Below are 27,778 nucleotides of genomic sequence, written 5' to 3'. Positions count from 1 at the left end.
AGTTCCTGATGTGTACCACAGAGCACAGCATACCAACCTGAACACCCAGAGTCAGCCCACATGATCAACAAATTATTACTCAAACATTCAAATGTTTGCAGCAGTATTAACAAGCTGACCAAATCTGCCTAATCTCCATCAATTTTGATGTCGTAAACAACGTGATTGCAAATGAGGCTAAATGAAATGTATATTCTTCAAAGCATTTATAAATTATCTCTAGACTGACAGACTATCTTGCCAAAAAAGTCTGCACACCGAGTTGGCAACACAGATGGTCTCCTGCATAGGAATTATTGTGAATTTCAAATTAATACTGTCCAGTGGGGTCTTAAGAGTTTAAGTAACAAAGGTGGAGGAGAGCACCTTAACAATTATGAATCCAAAAATAACCAAAATTGGTGAGGGGCAGAATTCACTCCTGTTCGAGACAAGAAGAGGTGATATTTCCTTTCATGTGTGTAACACTTGTTATTCATGTGTGGATCATGTGTAACATTAATGTAAACAGTAAATTCCACGTGTTTCTAGATTTAGAACAAGATTCTTTCAGAGCTGCTGCAAATTTCATGGACTTGAGTAAACGCTTACAGCCCACTGGTGTGCTCCGTAAGACAGATGATGCCCAGGATTCTGTATCAGTGCATCCAATATTAATAATGCTGGACCAGAAACCACCATCTCTGGCTTCCTTTTGTCTCCTTAAAAGAGTTACTGACCTTCCTTGAGTCTATTTCCTTATCTGTAAAATAAGAATGCTACCTACACCTCACAGTGGAGGAAAAACATGGTGCATAAAAGCACCTTATACTCACTAAAACACAAATTCACACCCAGCAAAACCAGAAGAATAGATCACGCCTATATCCAGCCTGCAGACACGGTGCAAGCAGCTGCCAGGGGCTTCAGTAACATGCACAGAGAGGGAATAGATTCTGTTCTCTCACTTTTAATCCCAGTCTTTAAAAAAACAAAACAAACAAAATACGAGAACAACCTTACTGAGATATAATTAATATACCATACACTTCTCACATTTAGAGTGTACAATTCATTGGCTTTTAGAAGATTCACAAAGTTGTGCTATCATGACAATTAATGTTGATCCCAGTCTTGATGTTTCAAGCTGAAGACAGACACATAAACTTGCAAGGGCCATGTGGTCTGAGATTACTTCCAGGAGAAAAGATTTCACAGTCATGGTCAGCTAGTGGCAGCAGCCAGTGCCGACTCAGTACTGACAAAGAATCTTTAGTACCACTACTCTGGTATCCACTGTAAATGTGGATTAGCTGACACCAGGCAATGAGTGGAAATATCCATAGGGATCGGCTTACAAATTTGTATTTAGCAAAAAGAGTTAATTTGGGGTTAATTTGGATTCATTTTAGATTTAATCAAAGAATTGTGAATAAAAATTTGGAGAAACAAAAGAACTACATCAACAATATATTGTAAGCAGGGAAATTAAAATTGATCAAGCGTGATGTTAAGGATACCAGCATTCCCTAGGTCTTAAGCTTGTACCTTTGTTTGGCAGGTTCCACCTCCTTCTCGTGATGCATGAGATACCAGGAAAAGAACATGTGGCTGTGAGAGGGAATGGTAGCAAGTCACCGTGTGGGAATGGACCAGGAGCCCAAGGGGTCTAACTGCAGAAGACAGAGGGTGGAAATAGTGTGCCCAGGGGAAAGAAAAACTTCCAAGAAGAGAATGACTAGGAAATAAACTAACGGACATTTCCATATTTTCCTATTCCACATAGAAGTCCCCCCAAAATAAGTACACTTGCCATGTTTCTTGTCTGATTCATTCAGCTATTAAGGAGACGATGTATCTCTTTTCTTTGCCGTCCCTCCCAATAGAACTTTACTCCAGAAAGGTAAAAAAAAAAAAAGAAAAGAAAATCCCTAAATTTCATAAAATTGTGATGTAGGCAGAGATGAGATAGTGGATTGCTTCACAAACTCAGAATCAGAAAGAACTAAGAAAGTATCTCCTGAAGTCTGGAAGAAGTAGAAATTAAATAAAGGTAGGAGTATTTTATAGGTCAGCAAACATACTATGCTCATTTTCCCCACAGGTAAAAATGCTCAAAATTAAAAGGGTATGGATACAAACAAGGCAGTCTAGTGCTGAGCTGGTGTGGTAACGGCGGGCTGGAGACAAGCAGGCATCAGCTCCAGGAGAGGTCAGCACCTTGTAGGGGACACACACGAAGGGCACCTCACAGGGTCAGAAGCAATGAAGCTTATTATGTTGAGTGAATGAAAAACAAAATTGACAGCCACAGCATAGGATCGTGTACACTCAAGTAAGAGTTAATCAAAAATGTAACTTGTGGGAAGCACTGTCTCATTTTCCCAGGATACAGATTTACACGTCAAATATTGAAGGCAGACACTTGTGCAAGGAGGATGTTAGAAAACAGGATGAAGGAGCAAAATTAAAGCCAGGGAGCCCTCCACTATGGATGATAATGGACTGGTGTACAGAGAAAACAGTTAACTGCACCCCAAGATTAAAGAAAAGCCATGTATCTAGCCAACGAGGGCCGCTGAACACATGCTAGACATGGGCCATCCGGTGTGGCCCACTTCGGTCAATCAGGGAGAACTTTGGCACTCACTTCATGCTAAGGACGGAATGAATGATGAGTCCTCTAGCAGATTTATTTAACCCCAACAACCTGTGAGGTAATAAACACCTCATTTTACCAATTGAAAAAAAAGAGTCAGTTTCCAGTCACACAGGTAGCTCAATGGATTTGAACTTGTTTAACTTCATTTCCAATATATCAGTTTTCTCTCACCACCTAAACTGAAAATCTCTTCAGAGATTTCACCCGGAGGTAATCTGTTTCTAAAATGAGATCTAAACACTTTACATTTACTTCCTTTTAAGCAAACTGCTCAAGTAAAGGCGGCGCTGGAAACAGTGCACAGCACCGTCATTCTTGTGTGTCCACATTTAGAAATAAAGAACCTTTACAGCAAGCCATTGGCATGCTCTTCACCTTGGCTGGATTTAATGAATGTGCCCGGAGACTTTCACCACCTCATGAGCCACGATACACTCAAATGAATGACATTCAACAAAGCTCCCTTACTAGGTTCCAAATCTGGTATGTTATTCTTCTGAAAGTTATACTTTGGAACGAACGAGTCACTCCTGAGTTTCCCATATTACTCTGACAGCCATAAATCAGATAAAAGCTGAGGCAATAAAGACACTGCCCAGCAGTAGTGCAAGTTCTGAGTCCAGGAGACACACTGCTCATTTTGTGAAAACATAACCTTTAAACCTTGTCCAGAAATAACATTTGAAAGCCAATATAATTCTGCTTTTTATTAGATGAAGTACAAGGAGAAGTAGCAGCAAAAAGGCTTCTGCTGGTCCTCAGGCAAGGAGGACACCTGTGCAGGAGACGATGACTCAATCTGCAGCAGACCCTCAGAACATCACTTGGGCCCTAAAGTGCATCTGCTTGGTGGCATTGTTCTTCATTCCTGTCTTCAGCAACCATTTAGATTTCATCCTTTGGACATACTGCATGTCTCGCTTGTTCATAAGAGCTGCTCCTGTGGTTGGAAAGAATATAAGAAATGAGGCACATGCCTGTTATTTGTAATCAGGGAAAACCCAATCTTTGCAGAGAATCTCAAACTTAGTTGGGGTTCTTAAATTTAGAGAAAAGTTGCTAATTTGGAATATCTATGCAGTGGGCCAGGGATTTGGGTGTGCCATGGAACTGCATACCAGAACTCCTCTCTCTCTATATATATTTCTCTCTGGGATGAACCTCTTTAGTAGTTTTCATCATCTAGAAAGGGTCTAAAGCCCAAAAGGTAAAGTCCCATTGATCTAAGCAGACAGAGAGAAGCAGAGAATACATATCGAGTGAGATAGTCGAGAAGTGTAAGATAATGTCAGTCTGCTAGATTTAAGTGGCCCCAAGTCACAATGCCACCAAGCAGATGCACTTCAGATTGAGTGCTCATCTCCTGCACAGGTGTCCTCCTTACCTGAGGACCAGCAGAAGCTGGACTGTATGACAACCTTTTTGCTACTACTGCTCCCTGTACTTCATCTGTTCTGACCTAATAAAAGCTCACAGGTGGCCACAGTGAAGGAAACTAAATGTACATAAACACAGTGGCGCTAAAAATAGATTTTACTTGGACAGTCTTCCCGGCCATTCAAAAAGAGCTCTACTCTTGTCTCCAGACCTCTAGTGGACTGATGTTTTCCCAGAATAGCTAAGGACAGAGCTTCATGCAGCAGACACATTAGAATAACTTTAAATAATTTCATAACAACGACATGTTAAAGACTAACAATTTTAGTGGCCCACTTTATTCCTATGACTCTTACTACATTTTTATGGTAAAGTTACAAAAGTGACAGCTAGCCTTGATTGTGCACATGTACTATACCACACGTGCATTAAGACATCCAGCCCACATAATTCTGAGGTAGGTTCTATTGTTATATCACCATTTTATAAATGAGGACAAAGAGGTGTAAGTGAAATAAATTACTCGTGCTTATCATATAAGAACCTACAAGTATATCAGATAGGACTCTACTTTTGCCACAAAGATACTACTTAATTATTCTGCATAATTTTCAGGATAATTTCAACCTTGGGTGATCACTAAATGCTCTTTGTGGTAATTATTATCTTCTGAAAAAGTGAATGGTGTATATGCAGTTTTAGAAAGTTGCTGTGACAGGAATGTGAAGTTTTTAAGTCATAGAACTTTGGGCTTACTGCATAAACAAATCAAGTAGTAAAGGAAGCAAAAGAGCCAAGAGGTTGTCTCCTCTAGAGAAGATTCACAAAGACCACATAAATGGAAGCAACTTCTCCCCAGGCTGCTGTTGTAAAACGAGTGTGTGGGCTGGTCTATGGCTGTCCACACCAACATACCTGTGCTGCCCGTCCATCCCAGGGCTCTGTACTGCTGGAGTACCCGGCCCACAGCCTTCTGATTCTTGGCAACTGCCACAGCTCTTGACAAGCCAAATCGCTGTTTGTAGTATCTCATCAGTGAGCGATGACCCACTCTGGCACCTGTTTTTCAAAAGAGTAATATTTAAACAGAGTTGGATAGATTTCCAAGACAGACCTATAAAGCAAGGGCTTTCCAAATCAGACTCTACAGGGCATCAAGCTGGAAAATGGGTATGCCAGCAGAAACAGTACTCTATCTGATGAAAAAAAGATGAAGCAACATATTAAAAACTGATAGAAAACCAAAAAGCAGAGAGATTTTTTAAAAAAAAAGAATGGTGCCCTGGCCGGTTTTGCTCAGTGGTTAGAGCATTGGCCCGCACTTCGTTTGTGGTTTGTTCCCGGCCTTGGTCGGGGTCGTGCGGGAGGTAATCAGTCGATGTGTCCCTCTCAAGTCGATGTTTCTCTCTCTCCTCCCCCCCCCCCTTTCTCTCCTTCTCCCTCCCTCCCACTCTATCTGAATATAAATAGAAAAATATCCTTGGGTGAAGATTTAAAAAAATAAATAAAAAAAAGAATGGCAAGTCACTTCTAAGTGAAACACTAAGCTATTATACTTATAGACACTATGCCTCCCTAGAAATTCATGTAGCAACACCTACTAATACAGATAACAGGACCCTAGGAGGTAAGGGATTTTAACTTTTTTTTTTGTAATAGAAAGAAGATAAAGAAGATTAGTCTTGAGGTTTAGGCCTACAAGTCACAGTTTGGGTCTAGAACAGAAATCAATCCCCCTTTCCTTTGCTTAGGTTCTCCATAGCAGTGATTCTCAAACAGGCAGTTGGCAATGACTGGAGATATTTTTATTGTTGCAGCTAGAGGACGGATAAGGCATCTAGTGGACAGAGGTCAAGGAAAAGCTAAATATCATGCAATGCACAGGATAACCCTCCACATCAAAGAATTATCTGGCCCAAAATGTCAATAAGGCCTGGGTTGAGAAACATTGCCCTATTGCTTTCTAAATGATGGAAATTACCAGGTGAACTAGGATTTTAAAGGATGATTAAGCTGAATTCTCTCTACGGCGTTTGCCTATTTAGAAGGATCTGGTAAAATTATGCAAGTCAATCATGCTTTCAGAAGTGAATTTCTATTGACTGATTCTTTACAGGAAAAGTGCTGACCCCTGTGTTTTAGCGTCACAGCAGGTGAAAGGGAGGGGCAGGCCTCTGTGCTGACTAACTAGACTCCATCAGAGCACTGGTGCTCAAAACGTGATCACCTAAGAGCTTACTCAATACAAGTTGTTTTCACAATAATATTAATTAGGAAATAAGCAATCAAACACCTTTCCAGACAGACATAAACATGTAGAAATTTAACAACAGCTATGCAAAAGGCATAAAATAGCTATTTCTGCTGAAAATGATAAAGGAAATATGGCTAGACAGAACCATGTGGAGAGCTTCAAGAAAAGTTTGACACTTACATATATAAAACCATTTCTTTTAGAATCCTGTGTAGAAAGACCACGAACAGAATATTATTAATATGGCAGATGGCTGTACTTGCTTTTAGGATTGAGGCCTTTTTAATTTACATAAAAAAATTCTGGCCCTGGCCGGCTTGGCTCAGCGGTTAGAGCGTCCACCTGCGGTCCAGAGAGACCCGGGTTCAGTTCCCGCTAAGGGCATGTACCTCGATTGCAGTTTGTCCCTGGCTCTGGTTGGTCGTGCGGGTGGCAGCCACTCGATGTGTCCCTTTCGCATCGATGTTTTTCTCTCTCTCCCTCTCTCCCTCCCACTCTATCTGTACAAAAAATGGAAAAATGTCCTCAGATGAGGATAAAAAAAAAAAAAAATTCTGTCAGGCTATGTTATTTTAAATCCCTCTACCTGGCAAGCTACCTGAAAATTGTGTATTTGCTACACAGGTATGGAAAAGTAGTTACTTCCAGTTGATTGTTTTGTCATCAGACTCAAGAAATGACAAAAGGAAACATCCACATCAAAGATGATATGGTCTTTGAATACCAATATAGAAGAAAACATGTTTCCCTGTACCTGACTGCTCTGGCAGCTTAAGAGTTAACAAAGCTCCTAGACCACAAAAAATAAGAAAGACGCAGTTGATGGATACAAACTCAACTGAAATGGAGACTCTAGCAGGAAACCCAGCATTGTTCATTGTGATTTTCTTTATATAATATATATAGGTCAGAATGCTCTAGGTTTATAATGATGACTACCTCAAAATCATTAAATGACAATGTTGGTCATTAGTATATAATAAATAAATATATTTATCATCTTAATCAGCATTTGGAAATACACAGTTATTGAAGTTTGCCTTTTAAAAACATCCTTGAAGAGGTTTCATTACTCAATGCCTAGGTCTCTGACAACTAGGAGCAATTAAAACATGCAGTGTTGTTTAGAGCCACCCCTGCACTGTGTCAATGACAGTGAGCACCTGACATTAAGCACCAAGTATAAGGTGCTAGAACAGCTAAACTTGAAGGCCCTCATCAAGGGAAAGTACGTTTAGAACACACTGTGACTGCCCATTATGTAACATATAAGTTATGTCTGAGTTATGGTGAAGTCACAACCTGTCCATCTATCTGTCACCACAGAAAAAACCACTTTCAGAATTGTTCGCTCCTACCTAACAAATAGCCTAACAATGACATTAGATTGTGGGGGGAAAAATATCTCCAACAGTAATTTTTCTAAAATTACCTATGTATCTCTATGATGGATCCACCAGTTTCATCTGTCTAGTCTGTAGCTAACTAGATGTGATGTGCTTTTCATACCAACTAAAGAGCAAAGACCTCAACCACAGAGCCAAACCAGTTTTCAAAATAATGCCCACAGTGCCCTCTACTGGCTGCACTCTGTCACAGCTATTTGATCTGTTTTTGAAACCAGATTAAAGCCAAATCTACTAAGTGTGGTGGATAAAATATCCCTAAGCTCTTCACATTAGAATCCTTCTCAAATTAGCTTCATGCTAACATCCATGTCAACCCTTTCCACAGGGGACGGGGGAATGCATGGCCTAGTTAGGAACCTTTGGAATAAGGTAGTACTTGCCTGTTGGTTGGGTCTTTCCTGAGACTACCTAATAGTATAGTACTTCGGAGCACTCTTAACACCAGTCACCTCACTACTTCTAAGTCTACGTCACAGAGCTATTCTAAGGTTTATTAGCCAATACTTAAAAAAAATAACCTGACTCAGTAAGTGACCTGCAGCTGTGAGCAAGGAAATCCAGAGATATTGGACTTTCAGCTCACCTCATGCCGCCCTGCCTAATGATATAGAGACAGAGCAATCTGCTCCCAGTACTGCAGGCAAATGATTCTAAGCACCTGAGGCTTGTAAAGATAAAATAATACATCTGCCTGAACCTGCCAACTGCTCAGGAAATACCAGGCACTTTTAGGATCCTATTATCTCTACCACTCCATTTCCCTTTTCTCATGTGTCTCCAGTAGTTTCTCCTATTCTCATCAGCTAATCATAACATTGTAAATAATAGTGAGTGCTTCTCATATTCGTGGCCTTTCTTCATCTTTACATACCTGGGTTAAATTACCACCATTACGAATATTGTTCCCCACAGTACAGGACAGAATTCAAACAGGAAGCCTCCCCACTATCAGAAACAGGCAACCTGGGCACTGTCAATCAGATACACCATGTCAAACCACCATTTAGAAGTCTGAGCAATAGAAGGAAACAGGAATCAATTCAAAGATTAAGAGTAAGGTCAAGACTAACAAGACAAATCTAAATTGGGCCAAAAAGGTTGACAAACAGAATAGAACAGGTCTACATATTTGAAAAGAAATGACTGACAAAGCACTGTGACCAAACAGAACAGAAGGAAGCAAAAACAGTGAGCCAATTTAAACAAAACAGCCAACACAGAGTTTTGTGGCAAATCTTCAGAGGGTACCACATACCTGAGAACACAAACAGGCATTTGAAGTTTTATGTTCAGAAAATTTTCCCTCATTATGAAAAACAATTGACGGAAACATGTCTGTCCAATAATCTCAATGGCATTAAACTATTAATTTTTGACAAATGCACATACCAGAAGGTAGAATCAGCTCCATGGTTTCATCATCATAATCCAAGGTCTTTTCTGAGGGCAACCCCTCAATCTCATCAGGCTCCTCCCTTTCCTTGTGATCTGGATAGCTACTCCTGGAAAACAGTGAAAGACATTAAAAAATAGACTGATAATCTCAAATTTAACTAAAGACTAAATTGTATTTACAAATGTGGCAAACCCACTAGCTACCTAAAAGGGGCAGTACAGAGCTGCAGGGTCTGCAGGCTGAAAGGTTTGGGGGAAAAACTTTTTAGCATTTTCTCTGAAGTAAAAGTATCCAAATGACTTAGGAACTCAAAATAGATCACAGAACTAAATGGAAAGCGCAAAACTATAAAAACTAGAATTAAAATATAAGCCAAACAAAAGAAAACATTTTCAAAAGACACATCTGATAAAATGCTTTTAAAAAAATTAGAAAAATAAACTTTTACAACTCAGCAATAAGAAAACAAACACCCATCTAAAAGGGGGGCCAAAGACATTACATACACCTCACTAAGAAGATATACAGCTGGCAAATAAACATGTAAAAAGATGCTCCACATCATATCATCAGGGAAATACAAATTAAAACAATAAAATGTTTAAAGTTGGCTAAAATCCAGAACACTAACATCACCAGTGCTGGTGGGGTTGTGGAGTAACAGAAAGTCTTCTTCATTGCTGATGGGAATGAAAAATGGTATGGTATAGCCACTTTGGAAGACAGTTTGGCAGCTTTTTACAAAACTAATGACATATGGTCATTCTCTTACCATATGGTCCAGAAATCTTGCTGCTTGGTATATTCCCAAAGGAGCTAAAAACTATCATCAACAAAAAAACCTGCACACAGATATTTATAGCAGCTTTATTCATAATTGCTAAAACTTGGAAGTAACCAAAATATCCTTCACTAAGTGACTGAATAAATAAACTATGGTACATCCAGACAAAAGAATGCTATTCAGACCAAAAAGAAATGAGTTGTCAAGCCATAAAGACATGGAGGAACCTTAAATGCATATTACTAAGTGAAAAGCCTGAAAAGGCTGCATATTAGATGATTCAAACTACATGAAGTTATGGAAAAAGCCAATCTACCGAGACCATAAACATCAGTGGTTTCCAAGGTTTGGTGGTGGAGGGGGGACATACAGGATTTTTAGGGCAGTGAAAGGACTCTGCATGATACTATAATGGTGGATACATGGCATTATACATCTGTCCAACGCAAAACACCACAAGTGACCTCTAATGCAAACTATGGATCTGAATAATGATGAGTCAGTGTAGGTTCATCAACTATTACAAATGTACAGCTAGAGGAAGATGTTGATAATGGGGGAGACCATCCATGTGTGGGGGTACGGGGCATATGAAAAATATCTGTACCTGCTGCTCAATTTTGCTATGAACCTAAAATTGTACTAAAAAAAAAAAAAAAAAAGAGCAAATGACTTAAAATTAAATTTTTTTACCTACTATTTGCTTCTCCCTAGGAAGGTAGCCAAAGAGGAAGAGAATATAGAGTTGGAGATGCAGCTCTCCTCAATTTAACCATGAAAATAATGAGGTCTGTAAATGGATGGTTGCCAGATGGAAGAGGGTTGGATAAATGGGGAAGGGATCAAGATGCACAAATTGCCAGTTATAAAAACAGTTACAGGTGGAAAAAACAGTCACCAAAATATAAAGTACAGCATAGGGAATATAGTCAATAATATTGTAATAACTATGTATGGTGTCAGATGGGTATGAGACTTATTGAGGTGATCACTTTGTAAGGTATATAAATGTCTAATCACTATGTTGTACACTTGAAACTAATATAATATTGTATGTCAACAATAACTGAAAGATTTTTTAAAAATTTAAAGTTCGAGAACTGTGGTGTCCAATAGAACTCTGTGATAGAGAAACTGTCTATGTGTATCTGAAATGGTAGCTATTAATGTGCTTTTAAGCAGTGAGCTTTGACATGTAGTTGTGCAACAGAAGGACTAAATTTTTAAATCTGTAATTTAATTTCTAATTAACTTAAACAGTCACATGAATATACCTAGTAATTACCATATTGGGCAGTGCAGTTCTAGAAGAATCTCTATATTCCTAGAAATGTTCACAAATACATAGACAATAATTGGAGAAATGCATATAAAACATTAACAGTAGACAGATAACCCAAAAGAAAAACAGACAAAAGACTTGGTCAAACATTTCATAAGAAACATCTAAATGGCTAATTAATACATAAAAGGTTCTCAACTACAGCAGTCATCATCAGGGAAATGCAAATTAAACCCACAATAGGATACCATTACACAGCCATCAATGTGACAAAAATGAAAAACTCTCCCTCACTACAAAAGAAATAAGGAGGAAACTGCAAAAGGACAACTGAAGAGAGTAGCACTTTTCTGAACAATTGTATCATATGGATTATGCACACCTGGTTTGTTAATTATACACACCTGCTTGTGTAGCACACCTGTGGTAGGTCATAGGCAACTTGACACCAGGGATTAGTTGTACAAAAATGTCTAGCATAGATTCGGTGCATGATATATCAATTATCCAAGTTTCTAGTCAAGGGTGAACAACCAATAGACTAGTCTCATCATCAAATGCCTCGGACTGGCCTAATTAAGCAATCATCTCAACTCCCGCAGGAGACAGCTTGTGCTTCAAGGACTCTCAGGGAAACCAAAACCCAATTCCTGTGCCTCTGTTCAGAAGGTCAACTGGCAAAACTGAACTCCTAACCATTAAACCACCAAAAAGCCCCCAAGTTTTCAGACAGACAAATTTCAGTTTGGGGCCTGAGAACTTCTTATCAGATCTCTTTATCATATGTATGTGTTTAACTCATTACACTCAGTTTCTCATCTACAAAATGCGGGAATAACAAACATACCGAAGTGTTATAAGAGTTATAAAGAATATATTGTACGGTGCCAGACACAAAGCAGGCACTGGCACATCTAATATCACTTCAATGCAAAGAAGATGACTTCACTTCGCTTCACATTACAAACCACAGACTTACCTAAAGTCATAGAAATCTGCAAATTCCAAAGCAGCGTCACCATCTGTGAAGAGCTTACAGTGGCTTTTGTCATTCATGTGCGCTTGTACAGCTTCTGTGGAGTAGAAGGACTTCCCTTTCTCATTGCACCACAAGCAAATCTTCCCAACACCTACTTTCTCTCCTGGAAAAATAATTTGAGGGGGGAAAATATGAAAAAAGCTTTTGTGGCCAGATTAAATCTCACTATATACCTGTACATTTCAAATAAACACCCATGAAGTTGCTGATCTTCACAAGATAAACATAATTCAATTAAATATTGATGAGAAACATACAACTAACGTTTCCTTATGACCTGCCCCCCCAATTATGTGTGATTTCCTCATTAAAACGAAAGCTATTTTACTTACCCAAATACTGAATCAGTCCCTTAAGATCCGAAAGATATTCTATGTCAGGAATAAAGAAGCTATGGATTTTAGTCATATGAGCCACATTCTTCATGAGGGAGCTTGAATGATGGGGACAAAATAAGCAGTCCTTTATAGAGATGGCACCTAGGGGGACACCTCCTCCAGCCTCTGCATCCTGCTCCTCCACTTCGTCCATCGATTCAGCATCTTCACATTCCAATTCTTCATCAGAATCAATATCTTCCCAATCTTCAAGCCAGAGATTTGAAAAACAAGCTCAGTTTAAGAGAAGTGGTGACCACAACCAAAGAAACCACACAGATATACAAACATGAGGTGTTAGTGCTCTCTTTCAAGATCTCAAGTTTAACTACTCTTTAACCAAAGACCGATTTGTATGGCTAAGAAATACCTTAAGCGTTCTTTTCCAGCCCACAGCAAACTCCTGGAGTCTTGGTGTCTGTCTATGTGCACGCACACAATCCGTGTTAATAGGATGTGTGATGAGGGAAAGCAAGAATTACTCAAAGTCAAGGAGGTCAGGCTGCTGGCTGCAGCTCCTCACTTTAGCTTAGCTAGCTGATTCTGAACCCCTCATTTTACTGTGTCAACCAACTAAATCAAGTGCGAATCCGTCATAAGTAGAAACCTAAGAGAATTACGTGTCCTATGCATATGTTAGAGCTTCCTCATTCAAAAGGCACCAGTTCACTACTTAAGTGTTTACTAAGGACCTATTTTCCCTCATGTAAGGTTTCAGGCCCCGAATCTACAACAGTGAACGAAATAGACAAAATTCCCTGCGGGGATGCTGGGCAGACAAGCGACTTCAAAAATCATAGAAACCTGCCTTACACACCACTTTCACTTAAAAACGGATCCCTCCACCCAACCTCGAGTATCAGTCTGAAAAACCGAAGGGGGGCCAATTTCCCACCCCCGCTCCCGCCTTTACCGTCTCCATCCAGGTCCTCCCCACTCTCCTCCTCCTCCTCCTGCTGCTTTGCCAGCTTCTTCGCCTGCCGTTCAAACCACTGTAACCGGGGAGGTTTCTCGGCCGGGTCGCGGTCGTCAGTCCCACGGCCTCCATCGGCCGCCGCGCCGGGACTCCCGGACTCCTTCCTGGGCGCTGCCGGGGCCTTCTTGGGAGACGGCTGAGCCTTGATGACCTGCTGGATGGCCGTGTTCATGGCATCCTTGTCGACACTGTCCACGCCCAACCCTTTCTCCAAGTTCTTTTCATTCATCATTTCCACCTTGCGATGCACGGCCTTCCTCTCCAGCTCCACGTGCCGCCGGGACTTGAGGTGGTTTTCGTAGGCGTTCAAACAGGCGAACCTCTTACTGCAGACGGTGCAGTAGGTGGCCGTGCCCTTGCTCTCCTCCTCCGCCACGGCCCGCTGCGCCCGCACGCGCTCCTGGAAGCCCTCGGCGGTGACCGGGGCCATGTCCGCCACCTTCCGCTTCAAGTTGTAGCGGTGCCAGTCTGTCTTGTAGTGGGCCCGCTGCACCTCCGGGTCGGCGAACGCCACTCGGCAGGTGATGCAGGTGTACGTCGCCATCCCCAGACGGGAAATAAAAGGCGACAGAAGCAGAAACCTAGCGATCAGCAACCCGACCCCACGACTCGCTCAAACCTTAACTCGCCTCACGGCCCACAAGGAGGAAAAGCGACCGCCGACTTCCTGGCTGGATCTGAGGGAAAAGAGGTACACTTAGGAAGTTATTCCCGGATGAACAGGAAGTCCCGCCTATCGACCGTGCCCCTTCCAATGAGGAGCCGGGGAAGGTGAGAGATGCTATTGGCTAACCGGGCCACGCCTTGTCGGCCTGGGGCGGGTGTTGATTGGATCAGCCTGGGTATTGATTGTGTGCTCCCAGGTGACTTGTTTTTGTTTTGTTTTGTTTTGTTTTGTTTTTATTACCTATTCTAATGCTTCTCATTCTCATTCCTGGTCAGAATTCTGAGTCATCTCAACAACTTGTCCCTCCTTGGCAAACCTCTCATTTTCCTTCTCAGCTCACTGCCTTTTGTTACCTCTCAATAAGGATTATAGAGACCTGTTGTCTGTCATACTTGATATGTCAAAGAATTTGCCATTGATCGTTCTCTTTCTTTGACATCATTCTCTCTAGTAACTTGTCTTCTTTTACTGCTTCATCTCTATCACCTTTGAAGATCCCTTTTCCTCCACCTTTCTCTTAAATGTTGGGGTCCTGCAAGGTTCTGAGTCGGGCTCTTCTCTTTTCTCCCTTTGTGCACTTCCCGAGGTGAGGTCATCCTTTGATGTGGCCTTAAATACCACCTATATGCCCGAAGTTTCCAGGCCCTTTCCTCTGTCCCACAAATCTCTCCTAATTCCAGATCTGAGTATCACTTTACCCTCTAGCTAGATGCACTTAAGTTTCTCAAAGGCACTGTATTATTCTGCCTGGGCTTCTGTAATAAAATACCATAGACTGGCTGCCTTAAACAATAAACATTCATTTCTCATAGTTCTGTAGGCTGAGAAATCCAAGATCAGGGTGCCAGGAGACTCAGTGTCTGGTGAGCTCCCACTTCCTGGTTTGCATTGGCTGTTTTCTTACTGTATAGTCATTTGGCAGAGACAGAGCAGAGAGAAACAGAGGAGGTGGGGGGGGGGGGGGGAGAGAGAGCCCCAGGTGAGTTTTGATTGTGTCTTCTGGAGTGGGTGAAGATCCAAGGTCTTCGAGACTTCTGGGTTACTTCCCTTCAGGGTTTTGGGAGCGGTGTGATGTGGTTAGGCGATCGCTGCGACAGAAGGAGTAGTAGGGCGCCCAGGGCGGCTCCCGGTTTGGAAGGACCCTGACAATGGTCCTGGCGTCCACACAATGGTCGGCACTTTTCGGAGGACCATGAGCTGCACCTCTGCCACCAGGTGTATCGTGGTCACGAAAGCGAGGCGTCACCCACTCGACCCTGAGGCTGAGAGAATTCACAGGAAAACCGAAGAGTCCAAGCCTGAGCCGTCTCTCCGTGGCGGCCCTTCGCCCAAAGGCCACGGGAGAAAGTCCTTAATGAAAAAATGCCAGACAAGTTGTTGCCCAATAGAAATCGAATCCAAGCCACATATGCCATCTTAAATCGAATAGTAGCCACGATTTAAAAAAAAAGGGGGTGGGGGGTAAAATTGATGTTTAATTTCCCAGGTAAAATTGATGTTTAATCTTGGAACTCCAGTGTGTATTTTACAATTAGCAGCACATCCCCATTCATGTGCTCAGTTAACTCTGGCCTCCTATGTAGCAGTGCTATTCTATAGGAACCATGACTGTTAAAGGCTTAGGGAGTTCTTAGACTCATCTGCATAGCCTAACTGAACCAATCATCACAATTACAGACTGAGCATTACATATTCAGAATCCAAGTGGCCCTTACCACCAAGGAAAATAGAGGCATTTTTAAAAATCTAGGTCAAGGTTGCCCTTCATACTCAAAACCCTCCAGGGGCTTCCCTTGGTTCAGAATAAAATTCAAGCATCTTACTACTATGATCTGAAAGTTTGTGTGCCCCTCCCATTTCCAAATTCATATGGTGAAAGAAAACTTAATGTCCAAGGTAGTGGTGCTGGGCAGGGGCTTTGGGAGGTGATTAGTTCATGAAGGGCAGAGCCTTCATGGTAGGGTTAGTGCTTTTTTTTGAAAGATATCCAGGAGAGGATACAATAAGAAGTCTATGATCAGGAAGAGCTGGCACGACTGATGATGGACTTCAGAACTGTGAGAAATAAATTTCTTGTTTATAAGCCACCCAGTCTATGGCATTTTGTTGTAGCAGCTTGAATGGAATAAGGCCTTTTTATTCTAGAAGGCCCTATATGATCTGCCACCACCCAAACCCCTGCCTCTGAGCTGCCACATCCCCTTCCCACTCTGCTCACTCCACTTAAGTCACATTGAAACTATTGCTGTTTGCCCTGGCTGGTTTGGCTCAGCCGTTAGAGCGTCAGCCTGGGGACCAGAGGGATCAGAGAGACCAGAGAGACCTGGGTTCAGTTCCCGCTAAGGGCACGTACCTCGGTTGCAGTTTGTCCCCGCCCCAGTTGGGGTTGTGTGGGTGGTGACTGGTTGATGTGTCTCACCTCCTGCTCTATCCAAAGATAAATGCAAAAATGTCCTCAGGTGAGGATAAAAAGAAAAAAGAAACTATTGCTGTTCCACTAATAAGGCTAAGCCAACATCTTTTGTTGGTACTAAGTCTTAGAAATCCTTTAAGCTCTGCTTGGAACATTCTTTTTCTGGATGTCTTCCTTCCTGCCCAATGCCTTTATAAGAGAGGCCTAATCCATACCCTCTTGTCAAATATAGTGTCCCCCCCACAACTTGTAAGTTTTTACTAAGCATAACTTTTCTCCAGAGCACTGTATTAGTTATTTATTACTCTATCAAATTACCCCCAAATTTAGCAGCTTAAAACAACAAACTTAGATTATCTGAGTTTTTGTAAATCAGGACTGTGGGTTGTTCAGGATGTCATGAAATTGTAGTGAATATGTGGGCCGGGGCTGAATCATGTGAAGGTTTCCCTGTGGCTGAAGGACACCCTTGGAAGATGGCTCATTTACAGGCTGATAGCAAGAGGTTTTGGTTCCTCACTGAGTTGAGTGTCCTTGTAACATGGCAATTGGCTTCCTCCAAAGAGCAAAGTGGAAGCCATAATGTCTTTTGTGATCTAGTCTGGGAAGTCACACAGTTATTTCCACAATGTGCTATCACAGTCATGTGCTGCTTATGGGTGGGGAAAAGCTCTGAAAAATACATAATTAGGTGATTTTGTTATGTGAACATGATAGAGTGAAGTGCACTTACACAACCTAGATGGTATAGCCTATTACACACCTAGACTGTATGGTATAGCCTATTGCTCCTTGGCTACAAGCCTGTACAGCAGGTAACTGTACAAAACAAGAGATTAAATCAAGTAGAAGAGAAAACAATGCAATCAAGATGTAAACAGGAGAGGCATGAGGCTGCTGCTGGCAGAGCACTGCCTACTGTTTACAGCAAACTTTTTTTTTATAATTAGAGTACATGCTAACAAAAAGTATAGTAAATACATAAACCAGTGACATAGTCTTTTGTTATTATAATCAAGTATTATGTACTGTACGTAATTGTATGTACTATACCTTTATAGGACTGGTAGCCCAGGTTTACACCAGCACCACAAATATGTGAGGAATGTGTTCTGATGTCACCAGGGGATAGGAATTTTTCAATTCCATTACAATATTATGCGACAACCCTCACATATATGCTTCATCATTGACCATAAATAACACTGTTATTGAGTACATGACTATATTTACAAAAGGTCGACTTTATTTAATATGGGAGGAGTCTACATAAGGGCACAAGTGAGGTGTCTTTAGAGACCATTTTGGGAAATTGGCTACCACTAACACTTTCTATTTCTCAGTTTTAGCACTTATTGGGGCCTAGGAGCCTGGCCTGTTGTTGATAGAGGCCCCAGTTCAGGACATGACCCCAGAACTGGCTGCGCAGGCGCAAACCACGTTACCATATAAGCATGATAAAGCAAAAGCTTAGGACTCATGCACCACGCACTGTCTTGTGCACTGTACCATGCAGAGTATCCTGCCACAGCAGTCTATAAAAGCCACTAGCTGGCCCTGGCAGGTTTGGCTCGGTGGTGAGAGCATGGCCCGCAGGCCAGAGAGTCCCGGATTTGGTTCCCGCTGGGGGCACGTACCTCAGTTGCAGTTTGTCCCTTACCCCAGTTGGGGTCGTGTGGGTGGCACCCACTCTATGTGTCTCTCTCCGGGTGGATGTTTCTCTCTGTCTCTTCCTCCCTCTCTCCCTCCTGCTCTGTCCGAAGATAAATGTAAAAAATTGTCCTCAGGTGAGGATTAAAAAAAAAAAAAAGAAGCCACTAGCTGTATTGAATAAAGCTGCTGTCATTTGTTGACCCGCCCCACCCCTACATGTCAGCTCCGCATGCTTTCTTTACCTTGGGTATCTCAGCACCAAACCGCCCCCTCCCCCTGCCTTGAAACCCCCGGTCTCTGACACTTGGTGTAGTTGGCAGGGTGAGGTGAGGAGCAGCCCCGAGTGGACGCGATGTGCCCCCCGCCCCCGAACCCCCTGGTACCCGGTGGTAGCATACCTGATGGCCTGGACGCTGCCGGAAGATTGGGACGCTGTATGTCCCCAGCCTGACCAAGTACGGAAGGCTTTGGAAACGCTGGAGCCGAATATTCCCTTCACTCATTGGGAGGCTGCGGGTAAGTTTGCCTGGATGTTCCTGGCTGCCTTGCCACATACCAGCCGAGACATCCAGGACCTTACAAACCAAGTGCAGTAGCTACGGTGGAAGGAGGAGGACTGGAGCAGCCCTGGAGGCGGCTGAACTCCTGCTCCTTGGTCCCGCAGAGTGGGCTGCGTCTTCCGCACTAGCAGCCCTGCCCAGTCCCTACGACGCGCCCAACCCTTGGTGGGGCAGAAGGTAGAGATAGAGGAAACTTTAGTGCTGGGAGCCGGGATGGTGGGACCCCACACTTGACCCAGCATAGGTCTTATACAACGTCTTCTGCCACAGAGTTACGGGACTTGGCCAAGCAATGCAAGCAGCGGTGGTGGGAGTCTGTCCCAGCTTGGTTGTTAGGCCTTTGGGATGATGGTGCAGACAACACTGAGCTCAGCCCCACTGAAATAGGAAAATTGACCATTAGCACCACCATCCCCTTGCTGCTGCAGCGGCTGCAGAATGTGCCGCAAACGAACCCCCAGCCTGGTAATTAGACATTTAGCAATTGCTTGATGGCGGCTGCCCAAACTGTGCAGGATAATGCTGGAGATCTCCCAGAGCACGTAAGTAAGTGGACTACTTACTTGGACTTAGTGCAAGTCATATGGGAGATGGGTATGTGCCAGATGATTTTCTTTTGTTTTGTTTTTATCCTCACCTGAGGACATTTTTGCATTTTTCTTCAGATAAAGCAGGAGGGAGAGAGGAAGTGAGAGAGATAAAGATCGTCGTGAGAGTGACACATCGAGTGGTCACCACCCACACATCCCAACTGGGGCCAAGGACAAACTGTAACCAGGTATGTGCCCTTAGCGGGAACCAACCTGGGCCTCTCTGGTCTGAGGGCTGAGGCCCTAACCACTGATCCAAACCAGCCAGGGCGCACCAGATGATTTTCACTCAGTGGTACACCAGCCTAGATGAAGAGCTGTTTACCACCCATATGAAGGACATAGTGCTAGCTAATGGCCCTTCAGGGACTTTTGGGACTATGGCAGCTTTCTTGGCCCCCTACACAGACCACCCAATCCCTGAAGTAACTGCCACCTTGGCACAGCTGGGGGATGTGGAAGTACAAAAAAAGGCCTAGCGACGCAGGTACGGGAGCTTACAGAGGGCAAGACTAAGCGTTCTCTCGGGCCCCTCCGACGTGACTGCCACGGGCAAAGGGACCCAACATGGACCCGAGAACCGACCAGTGAAAATCAGCCAGCATCAATTACAGTGTGACCTCCTAGCAGCTGGGCTGGCCAAGGAAAAGCTAGATGGACATCCACTAGAACTGCTGTTGGCCCTGTGGTGGAAACTGTACCCTGAACAATACGCTCCCTATGCCCTGTGGCTAAGACACAGGCGGTTCAGTTGACCAACCACCTGCCTGATTAGGGAGCAGGCCTAGGCGCCCGTTGGCAGGGGAGCCAGACAACCGAAGGCCATATGTAGAAGTGACTATTGACTCATCGCCCTGGAATGTTCGATGCGTTTTGGCCCTTGTGGATACAGGGGCAGACTTGACCCTGATTTATGGAAATCCGGACCGATTTCAGGGCCTTAGCGCCACACTAGAGCGGTATGGAGGAAGGCACATCCAAGTACGCCACTCCCCCTTATGCTGGGTATCAGATGTTTGCCACCAACCCCCTATGAAGTATACATTTCACCGATTGCAGAATATATACTGGGAATGGACGTTTTACAGGGTCTTGCGGTCCAAACAATGCAGGGCGAATTTCGCTTAAGGGTGCATCTGGTAAAGACAGTGATTAGAGGCCACCCACCCCACACACCCTGTGGCTCCCACAAGCAACACGGGTAGTCAATGTGAAACAGTGTTGACTACCCAGAGACCAGGAAGAAATTAGAAAAAACATGCTGAAACTGGAGGAAGCAGGGGTTATTCGAACAACGCGTAGCCCCTATAATTCCCTCCCGTGGCCAGTACGGAAGCCTGAGGGCTCATGAAGAATGTCTGTGAACTATGAGGAACTGAACAAGGGCCATACTGAATATCACTAAACTGATGGACCGCTTGTCCTCGAGAAGGATAAAGTCCAAGAGCCTGGATACTCTGTTAAGTTCTTGGGTGTTGTCTAGTAGGGAAAGACAAAGGTTATGCCTGAGACAATTATAGATAAGATACAGGCCTATTTCCAACCAGAAACAGTGAAACAGTTGCAGAATTTTTTGGGACTGCTAGGGTACTTGCAAACCTTTATACCCCGTTTAGCCATGCTGATGAAACCCCTCCACTGTATGGTCCGGAATGGGTAGGCCTGGGACTGGTCGCCTGGAGCAAGCGATTTTGGCCATGAAACAGGAGGTGGCCCAGCTGCAGATGCTGTGAGACGTGGATCTAGCTTTGCTGTTCCTCCTGACTGTACAGGTGGACAACTTGGGGTTTGGCTGGGGTCTTGGGCAGAAACAAGGGGCTTGGAAGAGTCCTATTGGGTTTTGGTTCCAAGTGTTGAAAGGAGCTGAGAATTATTACTCCCTCATTGAGAAGCAGTTGGCGGTGGTGTATGCATCCCTGTTAGCCAATGAAAGTATCACTGGTTCTTGTCCTGTCACAGTGCAAATCATGTACCTGGTAGAGGGGTGGTTATGGTCTTGGGCTACTCGACCATGCACGGGGGTGGCCCAAACTCCCACTTTGACAAAGTGGGGAGCTTACTTGGAACAGAGGGCTTGGTCCTCTACCAGTCCCTTGATGCAGGAGCTGCACTCCTTGCTGGGACCTATACAGTTTAGGGCAGAACTGCAAGAGCCCTCTGTGGAAGCAGAGGAAGGCCCCAGCCCTTTAGAAGAAAGAAAGCCTCCCCCTCTGGCCGATGCTTGGTATACTGATGGTTCTTGCCGAGACTAACCGCCAAGGTGGGTGGCGGTGGCCCTGCAATCAGCAACGGATAACTTTTGGTACAATACAGGAGCTGGACGTTTGAGCCAGTGGATAGTGTTAGAGTCTGACCATATGCATGTGTGCACCGACAGTTGGGTGGTGTACAGAGGCCTAACACTATCGCTGCCTCCCTGAGCAACCCAAAAATGGCTTATAGGCAATTGACCCCTGTGGGGGAAGGATATGTGGCAGGATCTGTGGGAACGGGGCCTGAAAGGAGTGGTATTTACCACGTATCAGGGCATAAGCCCCTCTCAGGCCCCTGGAAATGATGCAGCCAATGCATTGGTTTGTGTGTGAGCCCTTCTAGGCTCTCTGGAACCAGCTACTGTAGCTGCCTGGCTACATAAGAAATTGGGTCACATTGGTACCCAAACCATGGGCTTGGTGGCCCAGCACTGGGGCTTGCCCATAACTAGAGCTAAATCCCAGCAAGCTGTGCATGAGTGTCCGTGGTGTGCTGAACACCACCTGAAGCAGAGACGGTTACTGCTGGAACCAGGGAAAATTCCCTGAGGAGCCTAACCTTTACAAAATTGGCAGGTAGATTACATTGGACCATTGCTTGAGGACCAAGGAGCGTGGTATGTGTTAACTGCTATTGACACTGCTACAGGACTTGAATTTGCCTTCCCTGTAACCAAGGTAGATCACCTTCACACCCTCCAAGCTCTGGAGTGGTTGGTGGTGCTTGTGGGAGGCCCCTTGTTATAGCCAGTGATAGAGGAACTCATTTTACAGGCCACTTGGTCCAAGCCTGGACACGGGATAATGACATTGACTGGTATTTACATATCCCTTATAGACCCTGGGCTGCAGGTATGATAGAGAGATTCAATGGGCTCTTAAAGGAAAAGTTATGAGCCCTAACACCACATTGGAGGTGCTGGGAAAGACACCTGCCTATAGCAGTGAGGCTGTTGAATGAACAGTCATGGAAAAAAGGGAAAGCCCCTCTGGACAGTCACTGAGGGTACTACTCGCATACTACAGGTGTCACCTGGAAAGGAAACTGACTTAAAGCCCTCCCTGAGTGGGGATGCCATTATGTTACCTACTCCCACATCGGTGGCTCCTGGACACACAGAGCAATGGACATGGCCTTGGCAAGTGAAAACCTGTGAGGTCCCTTGGATAGCTCTGCTAGAACTCTGGGGCCAAGGTCTGGAGAAAGGGCTCTCACTCACACCTTGGTTAGGACTCTGGACTCTGACAGTACTGGCTGAGTTGCCTCCTGAGGCAAAAGGTTCCCTCTTGTGCGGTATGCCAGCCATTCGCCTGTGGCCCATACCTTTATATTTAGTAAACATAGAAGAGGAGCTCATGGCCCCTAAACCCGGACTACAGGTGTGATATCACCAGCTGGGAGGGGCCCCTCTACAAACTACCACCCTATCTCAGGATGAGCAGGTAGCGTGCATCTTGCCAGAGGGTCATGACTTGTCAATGATGGTTTCATTATCTGCTTTGTCTTACCTCCCAGGCTGACCACTGGGAACAGTTTGCTGTCTTGGCACACACCTTTGCCAAGGTGCACAATGTGTCACATTGCTGGGTCTGTACTGAGTTCCCATCTGACACTTTGGATGGCCTTCCCTGGCAAGTAGCTCCAGCTACGCTCAAGAATTGGATGGCCCTCTGCAATTGGAACCGCACCAGCGCTGAATGGAATGCCTGCCATTGGGTTATTGAGACTCTTTTGTGCCGGACCTGTCACAGTGAACTCCCCCCTTACTCGGGAAAGCTGCATACAATGGTTGCAGGGTGGATGATGGGGACCCCTGTGGAATTATTACAACTAGTCCTTCCTGAATAGAGCTAGTGAATTACAGTGCCCCTAACTGGATAGTAGGCTGGGTCCCCAAGGGATTGTGTCAGAATAGAGAGAATACCAACTGCTGGTGGGATGGAAAGAAACTAGTGGATACTAAACCCACTGACTTTTTACCAGGTGATGCTCTCTGGATCTGTGGATGCTAGGGATGGCCCTACCTTCCCACCTTCTGGACAGGACAGTGTACATGGGGGCACCCCCTCATACAGGGCTGCCTCATACCCACCTTAACCCAGAGACCCGCTAACTGGGACTGTTTATCATAGATGGCACCTAGAGAAAAGAGCTTCCTGGTGGTTCTATCCCCTGGCTCTGTTTATACTTGGGGGTTGGACAATAGCTGTAGAATTGCAAGAAATGGATACTGAAATTTCAGTGATACAGGCTCTCCAGGAAGACCCCGACACAATGGTGGACCAAGTTGGGGAATTCCTGGAGATGGGCCCTACTGAGTCTGACAGGTTTCAATGGAGGTCTCATGGTTCTGTGCTGCAGCCTGTATTGCTGTTGCGGGCTCTGGGCACAGGGAAATGCTTGATGGGTCAAGTCCTGACATCCCAGCCTCTAGGGCAGTGGTTCTCAACCTGTGAGTCGTGATCCCTTTGGGGGTTGAACAACCCTTTCACAAGGGTCGCCTAAGACCATTTCTTATGGTCTTAGGAATCAAGACGCCACTCCTCTATCCGTCTTCAGGTGAGTCCACCCACATGCAGATACGCCCACATACAACATGAGGAACTGTATTAAAGGGTCACGGCATTAGGAAGGTTGAGAACCACTGGTCTAGGAGGTGGAGTGTTAGGGCCTGGAAACCTGGCCTGCTGTTGATAGAGGCCACGGTTCAGAACATGACCCCAGAACTGGCTGCGCAGGTGCAGACCGTTCCATTATATAAGCATGATACAGCAAAAGCTTAGGACGCATGCACCACGCACTGCCTCGTGCACTGTACCATGCAGAGTATCCCGCCACCCCAGTCTATAAAAGCTGCTAGCTATACTGAATAAAGCTGCTGCTGTTTGTTGACCCTCCTCTTGATGTCTGCTCCATGTGCTTTCTTCACCTTGGTTATCTCACTGCCAAAACCCCCCAGTGAAAGTCTTGTGTCCCAGGAATCCCCTCCATCTAGACGAACCAGGATGGTTAGTCACATTTTAGTTTCGTCACCCACATCTGGACTATAAGCTCCATGAGAGCAGGGATGCCTTTCATTGCTCTATACTAGAGCAGTGTTAGAGCAACGCATAGATTGTTCAGTGTTTTGAAATCAAACTTTTAGTGCAAAAGTTAAGTCTGGTGGTAATTTTTATTTCAGAAATCTTGGTTTTGATATGATCAAAATATTTTAAAATGGCTGAAGCCTCTGGATAGAGATCCACTTTAAGAAATGTAGCTAGTATTCGTTATCAACTAGGATAAGCAAAACAATGTATTTTCATGCCTCTCTAAAGGGTAAAGCGGAAGATGGCGACATGAAATAAAGAACTCCTTTTTTTACTTTCTCCTGTTATCATTCTTATATGCTTCCTCCAGCATCTGTTCATTCTCCAGGTCTTTATTTCCTCCCTACCAAGTAATCCATTTGTATGACCCTCCTGTCTCAGCATCTTTGAAGTCTCCACAGGTTCTTTCCAGAAGAGCCTTGTTTTTCCCACTGTGTTCATTTCCCAGTGTACTGTTCTTCTTGCTGTCTCCCAGATAGCCCCACTCTATCCTCCTACTCAACCCTACCACTACGTAGAAATAATCAGACTCATTTTCCCAAACCATTGTTCCTTTTATGTCACTCATTCTGTTCAAAAATGGTTGTCTGTTGCCCATGCGATGAAATTTCAATTCCTTTGCCTGGTTTTCAGTGTCTCCCGTAATCTCCCTTTCATTCTACCCATCTCCAGGGTGTTTTTTCCATGCCTCCAAGCAGTTCTCCAACACTGGTTGAGTGTCCTATATCTCAACTCACTCCAATACTCTCTACCTGGAGATAACTCCACACCCCCACAGGTTATTACTTGTGCTTCTTTCTGACTGACTGGCTTAAATTGGAGGTTCCCATGACCCCCTTCTCAGATTTAATTAATTTGTTAGAGCAGCTCACAGAACTCAGGAAACCAGTTTACTTACTAGGTTACCAGTTTATTACTCAGGATACAAATGAACAGCCAGATGAAAAGCTACAAGGAGCCATGTCTGGAAGGGTCCCAAACACAGGAACTTCTGTCCCTGTGGAGTTTGGGGTGCTCCACACTCTTGGCTAAGATATCTAGGGGCTTTCCAAAAGTCACTTTATTAACATAACAAAAGACACCTTTATAGCTCTCATCACTTAGGAAATTCCAAGGGTTTTAGAAGCTCTGCTCAAGGAATGGAAGACCAAATGTATATTCACATCACCTGACCTTTATAATATTCAGCTGGTCTAAATTAAGACAGCCCTACTTCCATTTGGGGGATTTGTTATGAATGGTAAGGAATACATAATGAACGAATGCAATAAAGATGGGGTAAAGTACTACAATGAAATACAAAGAATGGGGCAATGGAGTCTTTAGAATGGAGAAATCTCACTAATTAGGGAGATCAGAAAAGTTTTCATTAAGGAGTTGACCCATTCCAGATGGGTCCTGAAGGAGGAGGAATGTTGAGGACTTCATCTGGAAATAGAAAAAATACTGTGGAAGAAGGAAAATAAGGGACATATTTAGAAAGAATGTGTCTAGTTTGGATAAAGCATAGGATACAGGGAAAATAAGGCTTGAAAGTATCAAGTTATCATTGGGTAAAAGGTTGAATTCTGGAGTTTTTCGCTCATTCTTCATTTGGTAAACAGCAGGGACACAAAAGTATTTCAGTTTATATGGGCATCAGGAGAACAGGGCCTTCAGTAGCTCCAGCAACAGGAGCAGATCTATAGCCAATAGCTTTGGTAAGTGCAAGCCAATTGACCGAAGGACCTTTGACTTACATTTTTCACAGCATATCCAGAGTACTCTGTTAATGTGTCTAATCTCTGCTGACAATATTATAAAAAAAAAATATTTATTACCAATTAATCATCCCACTGAAGAATTTAAACTGAGACTGCCTATGACAAAAAAAAAAAAAAATTAGATTTGAAACTATTGAAGAGTAAAATTCTTTCTGGATACTGTGACATAGCCCTTCAGTTCGTTCGCTTAACCACCAAACTGCTGATGTTCTTGTGGTGCTCACTGTAACAGTGAGTGCCAGGATAACGTGGTTCCTTTCCAGTCTCGGGAGATGTTGCGATGGTGATTTTTGATCATAACAAAATTTTCAAAAGTTAATAAGGTCAGAGTCAAATCAATTGATATAGTGATCACAATATTTGCTTGTTTGAGGGGGTACTACTGTTCACATTCCTCTGTTGCAGTGGCAACTTGTCTCTTAAAAGGAAAACTGTAAAGGAGATAGGGTTGGTTAAGGTTACCTTCAGGGGTAACAAATATAAACTATAAACTAACATACATTGAATAAGTGGGTTACAATTTCTATGGATTCTGTGTTCTTTAAAAAATGTTAAGTATTGTGGTTTTCAATAAACAACTCCCACCCAGCAATGTCTCCTGGGGTTGAAGGGGCCCCCCAGGCCGGGGGCAGTCTGCGCAAGCGCGCACTCGCGCTGCGGCCGGACCCCCAGTGCCACGCACAGGCGCAGCGTGCAATAAACAGTTTTGAAACATTTTACTACCTCTTAGCTTCTGGATATGCAAAGTTTTGTTTTTAAATGACCAAGGAATTGGACTTTGCAGGAAAACCTGGTTATCACAGCCCCTAAAACGGGGGGGGAGGGGGGGGAGAATTAATTGAAATCGAACAAAAGCAGTGTTTAATATTTAAAATCTGTTAAACTATTTAAAATTATAATCATTCTTAATATATTTTTTAAAACATTAGGTAATATGACATTAGAAAGAAAATAGGCATTGGAGTCAAACTGGTTTTGTGACTTTGGGCAATTTAACCTCATCCTTCTGAAAAAATGCTCTTACTCCCACTTAATGGTAGAGTCATGAAAATTACACACAATCCTAACTGTACTTGAGTGTGTTCTGTGTATTAGACTAAGGATTGGCAAACTTATCCTGTAAAGGGTCAAACAGTAAATATTTTAGCCTTTGTAGGCCTATGTTCTCTGTCACAACCTCAACTTTTCTGTTATAGTATGAACGTAGCCATAGGCCGCACCTAAATGAGTCGTGGCATGTTCTGATAAAACTTTA

The 27,778-nt window shown here is 43.7% G+C and overlaps 1 protein-coding gene across 1 annotated transcript; it reads right to left on the bottom strand.

Annotated features, from left to right (window-relative positions):
- Window positions 1-2,899: 2,899 nt before the first annotated feature.
- ZNF622 (zinc finger protein 622) lies at window positions 2,900-14,231 on the bottom strand. Its single transcript, XM_036279526.1, has 6 exons — window positions 13,473-14,231; window positions 12,515-12,766; window positions 12,123-12,285; window positions 9,071-9,183; window positions 4,934-5,077; window positions 2,900-3,581 (listed from the first exon to the last, which is right to left on the bottom strand). Exons 1-6 carry the CDS (start codon window positions 14,077-14,079, stop codon window positions 3,454-3,456), a joined length of 1,407 nt encoding a protein of 468 aa, XP_036135419.1. The 5' UTR covers window positions 14,080-14,231; the 3' UTR covers window positions 2,900-3,453.
- Window positions 14,232-27,778: the final 13,547 nt, after the last annotated feature.

The sequence above is a fragment of the Molossus molossus genome, unplaced genomic scaffold (assembly GCF_014108415.1).
Source record: "Molossus molossus isolate mMolMol1 unplaced genomic scaffold, mMolMol1.p scaffold_m16_p_3, whole genome shotgun sequence".
In the NCBI taxonomy this organism is placed as follows: domain Eukaryota; kingdom Metazoa; phylum Chordata; class Mammalia; order Chiroptera; family Molossidae; genus Molossus; species Molossus molossus.
This window is presented reverse-complemented; position numbering and strand designations above follow the sequence as displayed.